The following is a 19,172-nucleotide window of genomic DNA, read 5'->3' as shown; positions in this document are numbered from 1 at the left end:
CCATAAAGTAATGATTATTGATATACTGACAACTTATTACAGTCCTTAATAAAATGTTTCATCCAACACCAGGTTTACTACTTGAAAAGCCCCAAAACTCAAATATCCAAACATATCCAGAAGGCAACCATGTCTGGGATACAGTGAAGACAAAGCGATGATATTTGGATATCATGCTATGGTATCAAATTATGAAAGCCCTACTTTCAGAATCCATCCTGGGGAGACACAGGTGTGATTACTGACATCCCAGGGAAAGATCTGGAAAATAGTGTTGACTATTCAATGGGATACACGTGTGTATTCCTGGGTGATTTAAAACAGGTGTGAACTCCATGAGGCCAGAGCGTCCTTTAGTTCACAGTGAGCCAGCTCCTGGACCACAGCCAATCATGAAAGTATTAGATAAACAGTGTTATTTTTTTCTTTTTAAAATTAAAAGCACAGAAATGCTTAATAACAGAAAGCACAGGATCATAGAGAGAAGGAGTTAATCACACCTGTAACCTCAGAAGTCAAGAGGCTCGAACAGGAGCCAGCCTGGGCTATACATCAAGACTAGACTCTGTTGCACAGAAATGAAAAACCAAACAGAAACCCTAGAGTTTTGTGTCTGCTTTCCAATGCACTTGTCACAGGATGCCAGTGTGTGTTCTGTGGCCCCAAGGGAGCTGTGACCTCACCTCCACTTCTCTCCTTTCCAGGATCAGTGCACTGGGGTTGGCTCTCCTCTCCATATCCTGTAGCTTGGTCAACTTTTCTATCAGGAACATCTTATCTTTGCCCTCCTGCCAAGAAGGAAAAATAAAAGTAAGGCATGGAAGATGCGTGCTGGTGCTGGGTGCAGAAGGCATGGGTCAAAGGGGGTCCCACAAGTCCGACGGAGATGTCCATCCGCTGTGTTTTCTACAGATGAGAGAGAAGGAATGTTTCAGAGCAAAGCCGATGAGTCCTGGAATTCTCCTGCGTTGCCATAGGTTCCCCCATGGGACAAGCCCTCCCCAGGGGGTTGGAGTGGTGTCTTTGCTAGCTTGATGCTGGTTGTGACTTCTGTGTCACTGTCTCAAGGCTCAGGACTCTGACTTTCAGGAGCCCTACTTGCAAGCTCCCTGTCCCAGTCCTCATTCTATGAACTAGTCTTGCCTGGGTCTCCCCAGTCCTCCTACTGAGATGCCAAAACTTAGCGCTGCTAAGGACATCAACAATAATTCAGCCATCAAAGTTCTCTGTGGGCAGGTAAGATGGCTCAGCAGGTGAAAGTGTTTGCTACAAAAGCCTGAAGACCCGAGTTCCATCCTTGGAACCCATGGTAGGAGGAGAGAATCGACTCCTACAAGTTGTCCTCATTGACTGTCATACATACTCAGACTCATACACACACAAATTTAATAATAATAACTAAAAAATTAAAAACAAAAGGTTCAAAGTTATCTGTGTTGGCTGAGATCCGTGACTGAACAGTTCAAAAGAAAACAAGAAAGTGTTTCTTCTCCCAGGAGGCTAGATCACTTCTCCCGGAGCCCTACAGCAGGAAGGCCTGAATTGCTCCACCTGTGTGGGGAGCCAGGTGAGCATCCTTGTCTCCTCTGCACAGGTACTGTCACCCCAGCATCACACAGGCCTGGTCACCCCAACTTCACATAGGAATGCTTACCCCAACACCGCAAAGGCAATATCAACACACAGGCATTGTCATCCCAACTTCATGCCTGTTTTTCCTTAAATTTTGAACCACTGATTTTCACATCCTGCTTGTAATAATTATCCCAACAACCATCAGTATGTAACTACAGCTCACACTATTTCTGTGGCCTCTGAGTTTCCCCAAGCAGGAAGGGATACCCCAGGAATGGTGCTCTCTCGGGTGGCCATGGAACTGTCAGGACAGTGGCCTAAATAGCACATGTGGGCCTCTGGGGGCGGACCTTGGAGGTGGTACCTGCTTTTGATTCTGGTTCAACCTCTCTACCTCCTGATCTGCCAACACATGACCAAACTCTGCCACATGCTCCTGCCTTCATGAACTCTATCCTGCCTTCCTTACTGTGATGGACTGAAATGTGAGCCAAAATAAATAGTTCCTCCATCCAGGGGCCTCTTGTCGAGTATTGTGTCACCGGGATGAGAGAGCTAGCTAATGCAAAAACCTCAAGAGTATTAAAAGTAACGCAAAGATCTGCAGGCATGAAATGAGAGTATATAAATGTTAATGTGGCTGAAGTGACATCTGTCAGTAAAGTGCTCACAAGCGGGTTTGATGTCTGAACCAATATAAGAAAAGACAAGCATGGTGGCATGTACTTGTAATTCTCGTGTGGAGGAAATGAAAACCGGCAGGTCTTTGGAGCTCACTGGCCAGCCTGCCTGGCCTTCTCAGCAACTTCGAGGCCAAGAAGAGACCTTGTCTTATTATTTTAAAAATACAGATGGGGTCTGAGGAATGATACCCAAGGTTGTCCTCTGTCCTTCTACATACATGTGCATGCCCTTCCATGTGTACCTGCACATACGATTACACACATGCACACACATGTTTGGTGATGGGAACTGGGAAGCCATTGTACTATTTATTCTCTCTATTTTGGAATATGTTTGGAATTTTTTTGCTATACTCTGTCGAGAGAAGCAATGGGGCAGGAGCATTTTGGGAGGGGGTTACAAGGAGAACCTTACGTTAATGATCTGTTCATGGAGCAGCCGGATCATGATCTTCCTGCCCTCTGTGATCTGCCAGTAAAGATAGGTGATGATCCTGGAAGAGGAGAAAATGACAGGCTCTCTTGACAGTGCTTTGAGGCTCCATGTTGCCATGGGGTACGGAGGGACTGGAATATTTGCTTGCAGATGGGTTTTGACCCAAGTGTGTCCCTGAAAAGTCAAAACAGGGAGGTAGGCCAAGTACCTCAGAGCAGTGGTTCTCAACCTATGGGTCATGACCCTTTTGGGGGAGGCCAAGGAACCCTTTCACAAGGATCAACTAACATCATCGCAAAACATAGATATTTACATCATGATTCATAACAGTAGCAAAATTACAGTTATGAAGTAGTAATAAAAGTAAGTTTATGGCTGGGGGTCACTACAACATGAGGAACTGTATTAAATGGTCGCATCATTAGGAAGGTCGAGAACCACGGCCTTAGATTTTTTTTTTCGTCCTGGTTGCACATGGAATCACTTGGGAGGTAGAGATAAGTCCTCCATCATGGTTGGTCCTTAGATCAAGCAGGCACACATTCTCCAGGCAAGGGCCAGGCAAATCCACATTTTAAAACACATAATTTGAATATGTAGCTAGATTATGTGATTAGCACAAGTGCTATTCAAACCTGAAGTAATGAACATTTCTTGGAATTTTTTTTTAAATACATAGTCAGGTTTAGTAGAACTTGAGAATCTGTATTGTATGCATGCTCATGTGTACGCATGTGTACATGTTTCTGTGAATGCATGCACAGAAGCCAGAGTTCAAAACCTGGCTTCCTGCTATGTTACTCTCCATCTCATTTTGTTTTTCAGACTCTCACTGAACCTGGTACTCACCAACAGGTAGACTGGTTGGCCACTGAGCTCCCGGGAGTGTAACATGAAGGGCCTGCTCGTTGGGGTTTATGCCCTGCCAGTTCCCCACAGCCAGCAAGCCCCAAAGAAAATCACACAGAGATCTCCATAAGTTATAAAAGTGATTGGCTTATTAGCTCAGGCTTCTTGTTAACTCTTGTAGCTTATATTAACCCATTGTTCTTATCTACATTAGCCACATGGCTCGGTACCTTTCACAGCTGGGTAGATTACATCCTGCTTCTTTGGTGGTCTGTGCAGAAGTGAGAGGAATGGGCTTCCTCCTTTCCAGCATTCTCCTGTTCTCATCGCCCCACCTCTACTTTCTGTCTGGCTAATCAGTGTTTTATTAAAATACATGATTGACAGAATACAGATAATTCTCCCATACCATGGGAGCCATCTGTCTCTGCCCCCGCTGGTTTTGGTTTTTTTGTTTGTTTGTTTGTTTGTTTTGTTTTGTTTTGGTTTTTTTTTTTTGGTTTTTTGAGACAGGGGTTCCCTGTAGTTTCTAGAGCCTGTCCTGGAACTAGCTCTTGTAGACCAGGCTGGCCTCGAACTCAGAGATCCGCCTGCCTCTGCCTCCCAAGTGCTAGGATTAAAGGCGTGCGCCACCACCGCCCGGCTTGCCCCTGCTGGTTTTGCAGTTACAGATGTGCCCTGCCATATCCAGCTCCTAAACTGGGCTTTGCAGGACTCACCCCTTAACTTGTGAGGTTGATGCCATCTAGGTCCAGTATCGAACTGACTGAAATGGTAGGCTACCCACTTGGTGCCCGTGGTCCTGAAGGATTGTTTAGTTTAAGGGACACTTCCCTGTCACACACGTTTAGTGTCAGAAGTATAGGGGAGATGGCAGCAGAGCCAGTGAATGAGATGCCTGGCAGGAGTCCAGCTTACCATTCTAAAGTCCCAGTAAAAAAAATAAATTAAAAAAAAAATAAAAAAAGTAAAAAAATAAAATAAAATAAAGTCCCAGTAACAGCTGCTGCTGAGGGGTGGGGGGAGGGGAGCATCAATGAGAGCCAGGAGACCTGGCTTCTAGCCTCTTCCCCCGCTATCGGTCTGTGCAGATGAAGCTGTGTCTGGAGCCGTCCTGTCCTCCTCCATCAGTCTGTGCAGCAGGAAGCTGTGTCTGGAACGGTCCTGTCCTCCTCCATCAGTCTGTGCAGCAGGAAGCTGTGTCTGGAACCTTCCTGTCCTCCTCCATCAATCTGTGCAGCAGGAAGCTGTGTCTGGAACCTTCCTGTCCCCCTCCATCAGTCTGTGCAGCAGGAAGCTGTGTCTGGAACCTTCCTGTCCTCCTCCATCAATCTGTGCAGCAGGAAGCTGTGTCTGGAACCTTCCTGTCCCCCTCCATCAGTCTGTGCAGCAGGAAGCTGTGTCTGGAACCTTCCTGTCCCCCTCCATCAGTCTGTGCAGCAGGAAGCTGTGTCTGGAACCTTCCTGTCCCCCTCCATCAGTCTGTGCAGCAGGAAGCTGTGTCTGGAACGGTCCTGTCCTCCTCCATCAGCCTGTGCAGCAGGAAGCTGTGTCTGGAACCTTCCTGTCCTCCTCCATCAGTCTGTGCAGCAGGAAGCTGTGTCTAGAACGGTCCTGTCCTCCTCCATCAGCCTGTGCAGCAGGAAGCTGTGTCTGGAACCTTCCTGTCCTCCTCCATCAGCCTGTGCAGCAGGAAGCTGTGTCTGGAACCTTCCTGTCCCCCTCCATCAGCCTGTGCAGCAGGAAGCTGTGTCTGGAACCTTCCTGTCCTCCTCCATCAGTCTGTGCAGCAGGAAGCTGTGTCTAGAACGGTCCTGTCCTCCTCCATCAGCCTGTGCAGCAGGAAGCTGTGTCTGGAACCTTCCTGTCCTCCTCCATCAGCCTGTGCAGCAGGAAGCTATGTCTGGAACCTTCCTGTCCCCCTCCATCAGTCTGTGCAGCAGGAAGCTGTGTCTGGAACGGTCCTGTCCTCCTCCATCAGCCTGTGCAGCAGGAAGCTGTGTCTGGAACCTTCCTGTCCCCCTCCATCAGTCTGTGCAGCAGGATGCTGTGTCTGGAGCCGTCCTATCTCTGAGTCATCACCCACATCTGCAGAGCACTGACATTGTTCTGTACTCATGGCTGCCTCCAATAGTCTGAGCCCTTGAGTCCTGTGTCCCCCGACATGGAGCAGCCCTGTCTAATGCTGTGGGGAATAAGCTGCGAAACTCAGAGCACTGTAGCTGACCAGCCAGTTCTTCCATGCAGGAAAATGAACCCATGTTGATGAGTCTTCACAAGTTGTCATAAATGGATATTTTTAAAAATTAAAATGCAGTACCCTAAATGTCAATGAAGCCTGGGCCAGTTTTATATTTCTCAGTCTCCAAAGGAATTTTTCTAAGAATTTCACACATTTTCTTGCTTTCTTTCTTCCTTTTTCTTTCTTCTTTCTTTCTCTCTTCCTTCCTTCCTTCCTTCCTTCCTTCCTTCCTTCCTTTCTTTCTTTTTTCTGAGACAGGGTTTCTAACTGTCCTGGAACTAGCTCTTGTAGACCAGGCTGGCCTCAAACTCACAGAGATCCACCTGCCTTTGCCTCTCAAGTACTGGGTTTGAAGATGTATGCCACCACTGCCCAGCATATTTTCATTCTTTTTTTTAAAAAAAAGATTTTATTTATTTATTACATTTACAGTGTTTTGTCTGCATGTATGCTTGCATGCCAGAAGGCAGCAAATCTCATTACAGATGGTTCTTTTTTTAAGATTTATTTACTAATTATGTGTACAGTATTCTCAGTATTCTGTCTGCATGTATGCCTGCAGGTCAGAAGAAGGCACCAGATCTCATTACAGATGGTTGTGAGCCACCATGTGGTTGCTGGGAATTGAACTCAGGACCTTTAGAAGAGCAAGCAGTGCTCTTAACCACTGAGCCATCTCTCCAGCCCCAGATGGTTCTTTGCCACCATGTGGTTGCTGGAAATTGAACTCAGAACCTCTGGAAAGACAGTCAGTTCTCTTAACTGCTGAGCCATCTCTCCAGCCCCATATTTTCATTCTTTTGGAAAATTTAAATGTTCTCCTTTTTTCCCGGTACTAAGGATTAACCTCTGGGTCTAACACTTGCTAGGCTAGTGCTCTACCACTGAGCTATATCCCCATCAAAAAGGAAGAAAACAAGTATACTTTCTTTGTAGAGCATTAAAAAAAAAAGCTTAGATATGAAATCATCAGACAACATTTTACAGAAAACTATCTCTTCAGGGTGGAGTGGAGACCATCCTGTGCTCACTGCCCTACACTCCTTGCCTTGCTTCCCAAAGGAACAACCCTGGAACCATTCTCATCTTGATGAGAGGGTCCCCAGGAACATTTAGCTTCTCCTCCCTCTAGTTTCCCGAGGATCCCCACTTACAGCACGATGAGGGTGAGGATGAAAAAGAAGTGCACACTTCCGATGAGGTTCTGGTAGATCCAGACGACCCACAGGTAGCCGGACCTTTCGTGTAGGGTGTCGATCCAGCTGTAGACGGACTGAATGAAGGAAGGCAGACCTCGGAAGGGGCCACAGTCTGCGGAAGGTTTCAGTCTGAAAACGAAGCAGAAAGCCATCTGCTGCCTGTGACTCAGGAGTAGTAGACATTCCAGAATCAAGGGATCCTATCTGGATTCCAACTCTAGAAACAGAAAATCTCACCTGCTCTCCCCACACTCCACTTCCAAGGGAAGAGCTCCCACTCAGTCTTGCCTGATGTCACCTGCTGTCTGAGGACCAGCACTTAGACCTGCCACAGTGGCCAATCCAGAATCCAGGTAATGATCTAGTAGTATCTTTGGGGTGATCAGAAAGTCTTTCTTGGAAATGTGACATGCCAAGTGGGAGGCATGTTAGTTATGGAAGCCAGGTGTGATACTGTGAGCATGTGCTTGCTGTGGGAGAATGCTCTTGTACACTGTAAAGATTTGTCACTTGTATTTGTTTAGTAAAATGCTGATTGGCCAGTAGCCAGGAAGGAAGTATAGGTGGAGTGACCAGACTAAGAGAATTCTGGGAAGAGGAAAGTCAGAGAGTCAGTCACCAGCCAGACACACAGAGGAAGCAAGATGAGAATGCCCTATTGAGAAAAGGTATCAAGCCACATGGCTAAACATAGACAAGAATTGTGGGTTAATTTAAGTTGTAAGAGCTAGTTAATAATAAGCCTGAGCTAATAGGCCATCCGTTTATAATTAATATAATCCTCTGTGTGTTTCTTTTGGGCTGAATGGCTACTGGACCAGGCGGGACAGAAACTTCTACATGTGCTGTCAGCTGTTACAAATGAATAGAAACTGGAAGATTAGGAAGAGAGAAGATGGGGAGTAGCTATGACAAAAGAAGCAAAGATTGGGGCAGGAGGCATGGCTCAGAGGTTCAGAACACTTCCTATTCTTATAAGGGGAGCCGGGTTCAGTTCCTAACACCCACATAGTGGCTCACACCATCTATAACAATTCCGGGGAATCTGATGTTCTCTTTTGTTCTCTGTAGGTACCAGGAAAACACATGATACACATACATACATGGAAGAAAGCTTTTACATGTAAACTGTGAGCCATGGAATGGTGGGTGGAATGTGGGCCTGAGAAAGAAAAGGGGTAAGGGGCCTGCAGCCAGAGGTGACTAAGATGCTCAGGTCTAGAGCTGACCTTGGAGCTGAGACTCAAAGGGAATGGGGAGATCCCTTCAGAGAGAGGACCCTGACCATAGAGAAAGGGACCTTCTGGGGCCTAGACATGGAGCAGAAGCTTCAGGGCTACAGTGAGGTGGAGCCAAAGGAGGAGAAGCCAGTCCAGAGCAGACCTCTGGTTCACTTCAGTCAAGTTTCCTTCTCAGTGTGGAAGAAGTGGCCTCTCCCAGTCTGGGAGAAATTGGGAAATGGCTCCCAACTATGGTGTAGGATGTGTAGAATGTGTAGAATAAATCTAAGGTAGGATTTATCCCATCCCTTGGATCTTGTATTTGCTGGCTACCCTAGGAACATGGGCTGAGCTCTGTATTAAGCAGTTTTTACTCTGATGTTTGCCATCTGAGAGTTTTATTGACTCTGGGGAGACCTCCTTTCCCAGGACTAGCCTAGAAAGCATGACTTCATATAAAGATAACCACTGAGGCCGGGCGGTGGTGGCGCACGCCTTTAATCCCGGCACTCGGGAGGCAGAGGCAGGCGGATCTCTGAGTTCGAGGCCAGCCTGGTCTACAAGAGCTAGTTCCAGGACAGGCTCTAGAAACTACAGGGAACCCCTGTTGTGGAGCCTGCCACACATCCACCTCTTTTTAACAGGCTCACAGTTGGAGCATGTCCAGGCCCCAGTTACCCAAGGTCATGGTCTCAACAACTTACACTAGCCCCCAAGACTGCAGAACTTTCTGTAAAGACTCAAAGCGACCAATCCTAGCCTGGTTACTCTGCTTCCTCTGTTCTTTACCCTGGAAACGGCAGAAAAGGCTTTAGTCCCTCATTCCACCTTCCTCTTGACCACCTCTGCCTTTTCCTCACGTGGCCTCGCATGGCATGGGGAGTCTTCCCTTCTTGGGAAGTGTGAGTAACACACTATGATTTCAACAGCAACTGTCTCCATATCTGGAGAATAAAATCCGCATTTAAAAATAAGCGGTGGTGGCGCACGCCTTTAATCCCAGCACTCGGAAGGCAGAAGCAGGCGGATCTCTGTGAGTTTGAGGCCAGCCTGGTCTACAAGAGCTAGTTCCAGGACAACCAGGGCTACACGGAGAAACCCTATCTCGAGAAAAAAAAAAAACAAAAACAAAACACCAAAACAAAGAAACCAAACCAAGCAGACATCTATTCACCCCATCACTAAATCTTGGCTAAAGCCACAGTCCCCTACCTCCAGATGGTGATGGCTAGGGTGCACAGCACTCCCGTGAAGGACGGGAAGAAGAGCAAGAAGATGAAGAACGTTATCATCTGTGAGGCCCGCCAGGCCTTGCTTGGAGGTTGGAAGTTCATCATCAGGCTGACCTGAGGGAAGAAGTGGAACCCTTCCACCTGTGGCCGAGGAGCAGCCCTCAGCACCCCGCCAAGTGCCAGCGCTCCAGCCGCTGACTTACAGCTTCCTGACCCCTCCCCATACCCCTTTTCCAGCTCAGATCCCCACCAGGTCATACGTTACCAAAGGAAAGTAATTGGCTGCCCTTGGGTGCAACTCACATTTTTGACATAGAACATGATGATGAGAGTGATCATTTGGATAAACGGCAGCAGAGGGCAGAAGAAAATTCCAAGCCTGTTAGGAAAACAGGAGTGTTGGAGACCAGGGAAACACAAGGCATACAGGGGGCGGAGGCAAGGGAGAGAATTACACACACACACACACACACACACACACACACAGACACACACACACACACACACACCCCACAGTACCTCAAAACATAACTGGATAGAGGTAGAGTTGTTAAAACAGTGATTAAGTTAGAATGGGGTGATGTGGGATTCCCCTCTGTATGCTGTGAATACCATTGGTTAATAGAAGAACTGTCTTGAGCCTGTGATAGGGTAGAATAGAGTTAGGTGGGGAAAACTAAAGTGAATGTTGGGAATGTGTGTGTGTGTGGTGTGTGTGTGTGTATGTGCACGCATGCATGTGTGTGTGAGCACATACACACATGGCTGTATGTACAAGCTTATGTGTTTGTGCATTTGTTGGGGATGCCTGTGTGTATGGACACAAGGCACGTATGTAGCGGTCTGAGGACAACTTCAGGCATTGTCCTCAGACATCTACCTTTTGTTTAAGGCAAGACCTCTCATCTGGCTATTTTCTAATTCCTTGTTCCTTGCTTGCCACTCTTGGATATTTGCTTTTGGGATGTCTTTAAATGGTTAGCAGTAGGAGAGCCCAGGCCTAAGATTTGAAGGCTGGGCCAAGATAAACTCCTTAAGTGGTTATATATTTCATATATATATAATATATGTATGTATATATATATATATACACATATATATATTAAATAATTATATGTTATTTTTACCCAGATTGGTAATTTACTACATTTTTTCAGTAGAATTTTTGTTTGTTTGTTTTTAAATATTGGTTATTCCAGGAACAGATAGACATAAGCCCCAGCAGCACAGTCTGTTTCTCTCCCTTTTCTGACAAAGCAGGTGGGCACCTCACATGAACTTAGGTTGTCCTCTTTGAGTTCTTTCTTTCCTTTTCTTATATTTTATTTGACCATCTCAGGAAATTCTTTCTGCTTTCAGTGTGCTTAATATGTTCAACACAAACATTAATTCTCTTGTCAAGAACTCTACCCTTGCTTTTTGGACAACGATGCCAACTTCATGCCAACTTTTAGATGCTTCTGGTTTTGCCATGGTAACACTCTCTTTTGAAGAATACACCATGAGGAGCCTTCATGGTCACCTTGACACAGTCTGGAGTCATCTGAGAGGAGAAGCCTCAAAGAAATAACTTGATCTGTTTGTCCTGTGGGCATGCCTGTGTGGGACTGTCTTGATTGCTAATTGATGCAGGAGGGCCCAGCCCACTATAGGCAGTACTATCCCTGAGCAGGTGGTCTTGGACTGCATAAGAAAGTCAGCTATGATAATCCCTTACAACAATCTACAAACATCTGTCCTTAAACCCATTATTAAGTATAGTCTTCATCTTTCATCAAAGAAACTTCCCTTTGTAACAGAGACCACGACAGAAAACCACCACAATCAATCCAATTGCAGATGTGTGGAGTCCAGTCCCAACGAATACATCTACAGAACACTTCCACACCTAAGGCTCAGGATATGTTGCAAAAGAGGGGGCAGGAAAAAAAAAAGATTGTCACAGCCCGAGGATCAGGGAATTTGCCGTGATATTGTACCTCCTAGTCATAACAGAAGCGACATTGTAAGTCTCACCAATATGACCACTGAAATGTGAGCTGAATGAGGATGATGCCAATGGACTGGACATGCCAGCGTGGACAGAGAAAAGTCCACCAGGCCTCAACCCTACACAAAGAACTATAAGCAACTGAGGAAATCCGGGAGCAGGAGAGGTGGCCTTCCCCAGGGAAGAACAAACTAATTGGTTGTCCAGTGCCAAATGGTCAGCCCTGAAAACATAAACACAGGTAGGTACATACATGTATGCATGCAATAAGAGTCAGTGAAACATTTGAAGGCAAGCAGGGAAGAGTATATGAGAGGATTTGGAGGGAGGGAAGGAAAGGGGGAATTGTAATTAAATTATAATCTCAAAAACAAAATAAAAATAAGAAAGCTAACTATGCATAAGCCAGCAAGCAAGCCAGGGCCAAACACATTCTAGCATCATTTTTTTTTAAAATTTATTATGTATCCAACATTCTGCCTCCATGTATGCCCACACGTCAGAAGAGGGCGTCAGATCTCACTACAGATGGTTGTGAGCCACCATGTGGTTGCTGGGAATTGAACTCAGGACCTCTGGAAGAGCAGGCAATGCTCTTAACCACTGAGCCATCTCTCCAACTCCCTTCTTGCATCATTTCTGCCTCCAGGTTTCTTCTCTCAGTAATGGATTATAACCTGGAAGTGTGAGCCGAAACCCCCTCTTCCTCCCCAGATTGCTTTTGGTCATGGCGTTTCTCATCACTACTGAGATCAAACTTACTTGCTTGATACCTACAGCATCATCATCCTTATAGATTGACATACATGTAGTTAGAAGAATAATCCATGTTCCTAAAAGCCCTAGTATGTGTGCATGTGTGTGCATCTCTCTCTCTCTCTCTCTCTCTCTCCCTATATATATATATATATATATATAGATAGATAGATAGATATAGATATAGATATAGATGTGTGTGTGTGTGTGTGTGTGTGTGTGTGTGTGTGTGTGCTGGGTGCCTCTCCTCTCTATTTGTCATTATGACAAATCACCAGAAGATGGCAGCTCCACCCTAAAGGAAGAATTGGGCTACCCTATTGTGGGTTGTTTTGTTGTTGTTGCTGTTTTGTTCTTTTTGATTGTTTTATTTTTTTTTTTTTGTTGTTGTTGTTGAAGGTAGTTTTTTCCCCAAGACAGGGTCTCACTATGTAGCCCAGCTGTCCTGGAACTCACTATGGAGACAGAACTCACAGAGATCCACTTGCCTCTGCCTCCCAAGTGTTGGGATTAAAGGCGTGTACCAGACAATCCCATTGCTTTTAAGTCACTAAATATGTTAAGAGTGCTCACAAATTGTGACACGGTCATTCTGTTTCTGGGTAGAAAGTCAAACAACTGAAAGCAGAATCTCCCAGAAGTGTCTGCACACCCGTGTTCACAGTGACACTGTTCACGACAGTGGAACAATGGAAGCCACCAGAATGTTCACAGACAAATGAGTGGATAAACAGAGTGTGAGCTGACACACACAATGATGTTTTGAGTGTGCTTAAAAAGGAAATGCTGCAAATAAGTGAAATAAGCCAGACACAAAAAAACAAAGATATTTCCCCAAGGATGTATCCAGGGTAGGCAGAGCATAGAACTAGAAAGTAGAATGGCGGCTGCCTGGTACTGGGGAGAGTGGGCAGCAGGGAGTGGTTTAATTAACATAAGCGTTTAAACTCTGCAAAATGAAAAAGTTCAGAAGATGGGTCACATAGCCACGTGATGATTCTTGTTATGTATTTCTGTCAGTCTGAGTGATGTTTAGCCCAGGCTAACCTTGAACTTGTAATCTTCCTGACTTGGTCTCTCAGTGCTGGGATTACAGGCATGCACCACAATGCTCAACTTTGTTGTGCATTACCTGGTGTGTGCATGTGTTTGTAGGTGTGTGTGCACATGTGTGCAGATGTGTGGTGGAGGCCAGAGCGCAGTTTTAGGTGTCTCCCTTATTTACACTCCATCTTCTTTCTTTATGGCAGTGTCTCTGACTGACCTGGGACATGGTTATTGGACTAGACCGGCTGACTAGCAATTTCCAGGGCTCGATCCTCCTTTCTCCACCTCTCCAGTATGAGGATTACAGACACACCACCTCCACACTCGGCTTTTATATTCATATTGGGGATCAAGCTCAGGTCCTCATGCTTGAGAGGTAAGCACTCTACTGACTGGGCCACCTCCCTTGCCCAGTTACGCACAAATAGTGAACGATCACAAGAGAGCTCCTAAGGGATGTAGCACCCTCATTAACAAAATATGTCTGAGCCAGACATCAGTGAGCAGACATACCATTTTCCTTTAATCTCTCAAATCGTCCAAAGCAGGAGCTATTATCTCAGCCCTTTACCCTCCCTGAAGGTATCCTGGCTGTTGAAATAATGTAGGTGCATAACCTTGGAAGCAAGCCTGTGGCCTGGCAGTACAGACACATCACCACTTAAATACTAACAAAAAGTCCTCCCTTGCTGGAAAATCTGTTCAAAGACAGACTACCTGCAGACAGCCAGACCACTTGGAGCAATTTTAATGAGACAAAATAATGAGACATTTGGCAGTTGCCTGACCTGCTGGAGTTTGCAAAACTCTGTTCATCTACTATCAAATTTCACTCTCAATGTAATTTGAAAGAAGCTGCTATTATATGCAAGTTCCCAGAAACTAAGGCTCTGAAAATCCAGAGACCTCTGTGAGTGGCAGGGCTAGATAGCCCCAGAATCCAGGCTTATTCAGCTCCTAACACATTGCTTTGAAGTCACCCATTTCCCAACAGATAGAACCTGGGCACATGATCCGACACACCAAACTCCGGCATGGACTCCATCATGTTAAAATAAGTAAGGAAAGACTCATGGACTTGTCTAAGGTTTCTAAGTGAGCCTTCATGAAAGGATGAAGGCCAGGGCCTAAGGTGGGATATCTCAGTGGTGAAACACTTGGCTATCATGCATGAAAACCTGGGTTTGGGTCCCAGTACCACCATAGAAATAAAGCAAAATGAAATTACATGATACAACTAGGTGGTCATCCTGAAAAACAACGGGAAGGGAGGAAGGGAGATAGGAATGGAGGAAATGAGGAAGAGAGGAAAGAGGGAGGGAGGGAGGGGGAGAGGAAGAGAGACAGGAGAATTTTACGTGATCCCCTGTGTTTTAAGTATTGGTGATTGGACTGGGCCTGGTAACACATGCCCAATCCCAGCATGTAGAAGGCAGAGGTAGGTGAATCTATGTGCGTTCCAGACCAGCCTGGTTTATATAGTGAGCCCTAGGTCAGCCAGGGCTACTCAGAGAGAGCAACCTTGCTCTCAACTGCCTTAAACAAAGAAGCAAAGCAAAAAACGTATAGGGCTGGAAAAATGGCTCAGTGGTTAAGAATACTGACCACTTTTTCAGAGGACCCAGGTTCAATTCTCAGCACCTACACACTTGCTGATAACCATTTGTAACTCCAGTTCCAGGGCATCTGATGCCATCTTCTGCCCTCTGCAGGCAATGCACACCCATGATGCATAGACATACATGCAGGAAAAACACCCGTACACATAAAATAAAATATATTGGTGATTGTATTACTCATTTGGAATACTATGGCAAACACCCTTAGCTGGCTAACTTTAGAACAGCATAGGCTTGTTGCTCACAATTTGAGAAGCCAAAAGTCAGAGACTGAGTGGCTGGTAGATTCAGTGTTGTCTGGTGAAGTTCACTTCCTGGTTCCTGGACAAACCTTCTCACTATCCTCACATGGTCGAAGGGTTCAGAAGCCTCTCGTGGGTCTCTTTTATAAAGAGACTAACCCTATTAATGGTGGTTCCACTTTAAGACCAAATCCCCTAATATTACCAAATTGGTGATTTTGTTTCAATGTATAAATTGCACAGAGCTGGGGCGGGGGTCACAGTTTAATTGATAAAGTGTCTGTCTTGTAAGTATGAAGACCTGTGTTCAACTACTAGAACCTACATTTTAAAAGCCAAGCATGGTAGCATGCGCTATTAATGCTAGACCTGGTAGGCAGAATCAAGAGCTCCCAGGGGTTCCCTGAATTGCTTAGCCTACTAGGTGAGTTCCAGTGACAGACCCTGCATGGGAAGAGGGAGGGGGAAGGAGGGAGGGAGGGAGGAAAGAAAGAAAAGAACAGAATTTTTAAAAAAGAATTAACAGTTCCTGAGACACAACAAGATTGTTCTCTGGCTCCACATGCATGCACACATACATGCATCTACACACACATCAACCTCTCATAGATGTGTGTGCAGACACATACAGAGAAAGCATTTTAGATAGAGCAAAAATTCATAACTGTAGGGGGTAATCCAGAGTTTTAGAAAAAGTTCTGTGGCAGGGGAAGAAGCAGAAGGGGTGTAATAAGGCTGGTAAACAAATCAGGCCTGTGACCGCCTATGGTCTGTGGGTCTCCAGGTTGCTGCCTTGCCTTAAACTGACTCTCGTTGGGCAGGTGGTGGCGCATTTCTTTAATCCCAGCACTCAGGAGGCAGAGCTGGGCAGATCTCTGTGGGTCTGAGGTCAGCCTGGTCTACAGAGCGAGTTCCAGGACTGGCTCATGAAAAACCAAACCAAACCAAACAAACAAACAAAAAACCTGACTCTCATCTGATATCTTCAGGGTCTCCTGAAGGCAAAGAATATTCTAGAACATATGCTAAATTCCCAGTTTTCAGACTATCACCCACACAGATTTGTTTTGTTTTGTTTTCGAGACAGGGTTTTCTCTGTGTAGCCCTGGAACTCACTCTGTAGACCAGGCTGGCCTTGAACTCACAGAGGTCTGCCTGCCTCTGACTCCTGAGTGCTGGGTTTAAGGTGTACACTACCGTGCCTAGTCACCCACTCAGATTTTAAACAACAGACTAGCCCCTACAACCAAAACTCCCAAGTTCATCCCCAGGTGGGAACTGACCGGGCGCTCCACTGCACTGTAAAACTTACCAGGCCAGAGTTTGTGCGTAGATCAGTTCTAGAACATTCCTGGCAATGTCAAACTCCTGTAAGCTGAGACTTGTGATGAATTTCATCCCAATGAGCCTGTGAAGACATCCTGCATTTAGTACTCCAACGACAACTCAGAGCAGCCCACCGACCAGGACAAACAGCAGCAGACACTCTCAGTAGCCAGGGATGAAGCTGTAAGTCCTAGAGCCTACAAAACCCCAAGGATGGTGCCAGTTCTTCAGGAGTCGAGGGAACTGGGGAGATGTGGATAGAGCAATGTAGTCAAGTAGGGAGCTACTACAATGGTTGTAAACAGCTCTAGAGGGTGTTGGTTGCCCTCATTACTTAAAATAGCCAACCTGCTTTCTGGTTCATCCCATTCTTTGTTACATTTTCTTTCTCTTGAAACAAAAAAAGCCGAGGACCTCCCAAGTCAAATGCATTTTTAGAAACTGCTTTTTGGTGCTGAGGTTAGAACTCTCCGGCCTTGAATATGCTAACTATGCACTTTACCACTGAGCCAACTAAGCCACATTTATGGTTACTACTCTAGAGCCAGTGATGGTCTGTGTTTCCTAAAGAAGAAAACAAGCTCTCTATATACTTTGGGGAAACTTTATTTCTTATTTTTCTTGTTTTTTAAATATTATTTTTGCTAATTCTTTGAGGATATCACACAATGAATTTTGATCATACTGACCTTCCCTCCTCCCATATCCACCTTCCCCACAATCACTTCCCTACCCACCCAACTTTGAATTCTTCCTTCTTGCCGTCTAGTCTAGTTTGTGCTGCCCAACTGCTCTTGGGAGTAGAGCCTGCCCTGGTGTGTGCTTGACCTACCAGGGCTTACATCATTCTTTAATGACATTTTCTTTTATCTTCTTTTGCTATTATTGTTTTGACTCTTTGTTGATGTGTCTGATATGTGTATGTGTGTATCTGTACATATATGTGTGCGCACACATGGCACAGTGACATATGGAAGCCACAGGACCACCTTGGTATTAGTTCTCCTGTTCTACTTTGGTTGAGACAGGATTTTGGTGAGCTATTTTTGAAGGCTTCTTCTGTCTCCCATTAGGAGCACTGGGATTATAGATGTGCAACACAACTGTCTTTGTGTGGGTTCTGGGTGTTCGAACTCAGAACCACATGCTTGTATGATTAAACACTTCTCTCCCTGATCCATCTCCTCACCCACATTTCTTTATACAGAGAAGTTTCCATCTCCCCCAAAATTTCTATTAACAAAAATGTTTCTCCCCTTTGCATTCAGGCTCTGGACAGAGGCTAGAATAAAGCAAGTCTGGACAGAACTGATGGAATCTGGCATTCAGTCTCCCCATGGAGAAAACCTGGCACAATGCCGTGGCATCTCATTCTAGATGGATGTGTCCAGGGCTGGGGTGTGGCTCAGCGGAAGAGAATTTACAAGTCTCAGGCCCTGGGTTACAACCCCTGCAAAAGCGGTGCCAAGAAATAAGAGGCTCGCATCAAATCATTACAAAGTGAATGAAGAAAAACAAAGCAGAGGGCTGGAAAGATGGCTCAGAGGTTAAGAGCATTGCCTGCTCTTCCAAAGGTCCTGAGTTCAATTCCCAGCAACCACATGGTGGCTCACAACCATCTGTAAAGGGGTCTGCTGCCCTCTTCTGGCCTGCAGGCATACACACAGACAGAATATTGTTTACATAATAAAATAAATAAATATTAAAAAAAAAGAAAGAAAAACAGAGCAGAGCCCCCGCAGGACTAGGGTGTGGCTCAGCGGTGGAATGCTTCCTTAGCACCACAAGGCCTTGTGTCTCTCCCCATCCCAGCACTGCAAAAAATAATATAGAAATAAATCACATCTGGCCAGTAGTCACAGTCAAAAAAGAATGAGAAAAAGGGAGAGACAGATTCCAAGTGGCTCAGTTTCTGTTTCATTTCTGGAATTTTTTTTTTTTTTTTTGTATTTATTTATTTATTATGTATATAATATTCTGTCTGCTTGTTTGCCTGAAGGCCAGAAGAGGGCACCAGACCTCATTACAGATGGTTGTGAGCCACCATGTGGTTGCTGGGAATTGAACTCAGGACCTTTGGAAGAGCAGGCAATGCTCTTAACCGCTGAGCCATCTCTCCAGCCCCTGGAATTTTTGTTCAAACAGAAGGTTGGGTAGAGTCAACTTAAACCCAATGAACTGTCAGGTTAAGGTAGAATGTGGTTATGTTAGAAAAGAACAATACCCTGAAGGACAATGGGCAGATTAGACACACACAGCAGACATGGCAGGAGCCCACACTTTCTGTTCAGCCAGGCATCAGTCTCTGGCTACAGAGCCACCCACAACTGACTAATGGTTACCTCCTCAGAAACTCCCCCAGTAAGGAATCGGCCAATGAGAACACGAAGTCCATGAGAAGGAGCCGGTAGATGTCCTGGCCAATGAAAGTCTCCCAGCACTGGAAGGCAGACAGAGTCAAGGTCAGGCAGGGCTGATGGCCCTGATCGGAGCTCACCTGGGTGCAATTTGACCACACCTTGTGTACCCAGGAAAGTAGACTTCCTCTGTAAAAGCAGCCAATGTGTGTGTGTGTGTGTGTGTGTGTGTGTGTGCGCACATGCGAGCATATTCTCTTTCTGAACTTCTCTCTACCCTATAAGGCTTACTGCTCACATGTACAAAGTCTTCCCATCTCATCACCTGTACTTCTAAGCTATCCCATCTCTGCCCTGTCCCCTCTAGACCCCATCTCCCCACCAGGGCCAGTCACTTTC

The 19,172-nt window shown here is 45.7% G+C and overlaps 1 protein-coding gene across 2 annotated transcripts in view; it reads right to left on the bottom strand.

The window, feature by feature from the left end:
- The window catches only part of Tmc5 (transmembrane channel like 5), a 62,988-nt gene that overhangs the window by 1,612 nt on the left and 42,204 nt on the right, over positions 1–19,172 (bottom strand). For both annotated transcript variants that reach the window (XM_038347247.1, XM_038347256.1), the window contains 7 exons: positions 18,759–18,856; positions 16,403–16,498; positions 9,740–9,815; positions 9,417–9,550; positions 6,940–7,113; positions 2,674–2,752; positions 684–788 (listed from right to left, as the gene is read on the bottom strand). In XM_038347247.1, coding sequence (XP_038203175.1) covers positions 684–788; positions 2,674–2,752; positions 6,940–7,113; positions 9,417–9,550; positions 9,740–9,815; positions 16,403–16,498; positions 18,759–18,856 — 762 coding nt within the window. The remainder of the gene's footprint in view (positions 1–683; positions 789–2,673; positions 2,753–6,939; positions 7,114–9,416; positions 9,551–9,739; positions 9,816–16,402; positions 16,499–18,758; positions 18,857–19,172) is intronic.

Source organism: Arvicola amphibius, chromosome 1, assembly GCF_903992535.2.
Source record: "Arvicola amphibius chromosome 1, mArvAmp1.2, whole genome shotgun sequence".
Lineage (NCBI taxonomy): Eukaryota > Metazoa > Chordata > Mammalia > Rodentia > Cricetidae > Arvicola > Arvicola amphibius.
Note: the sequence above shows the minus strand (reverse complement) of the source record. Positions and strands in the feature narration are given on the sequence as shown.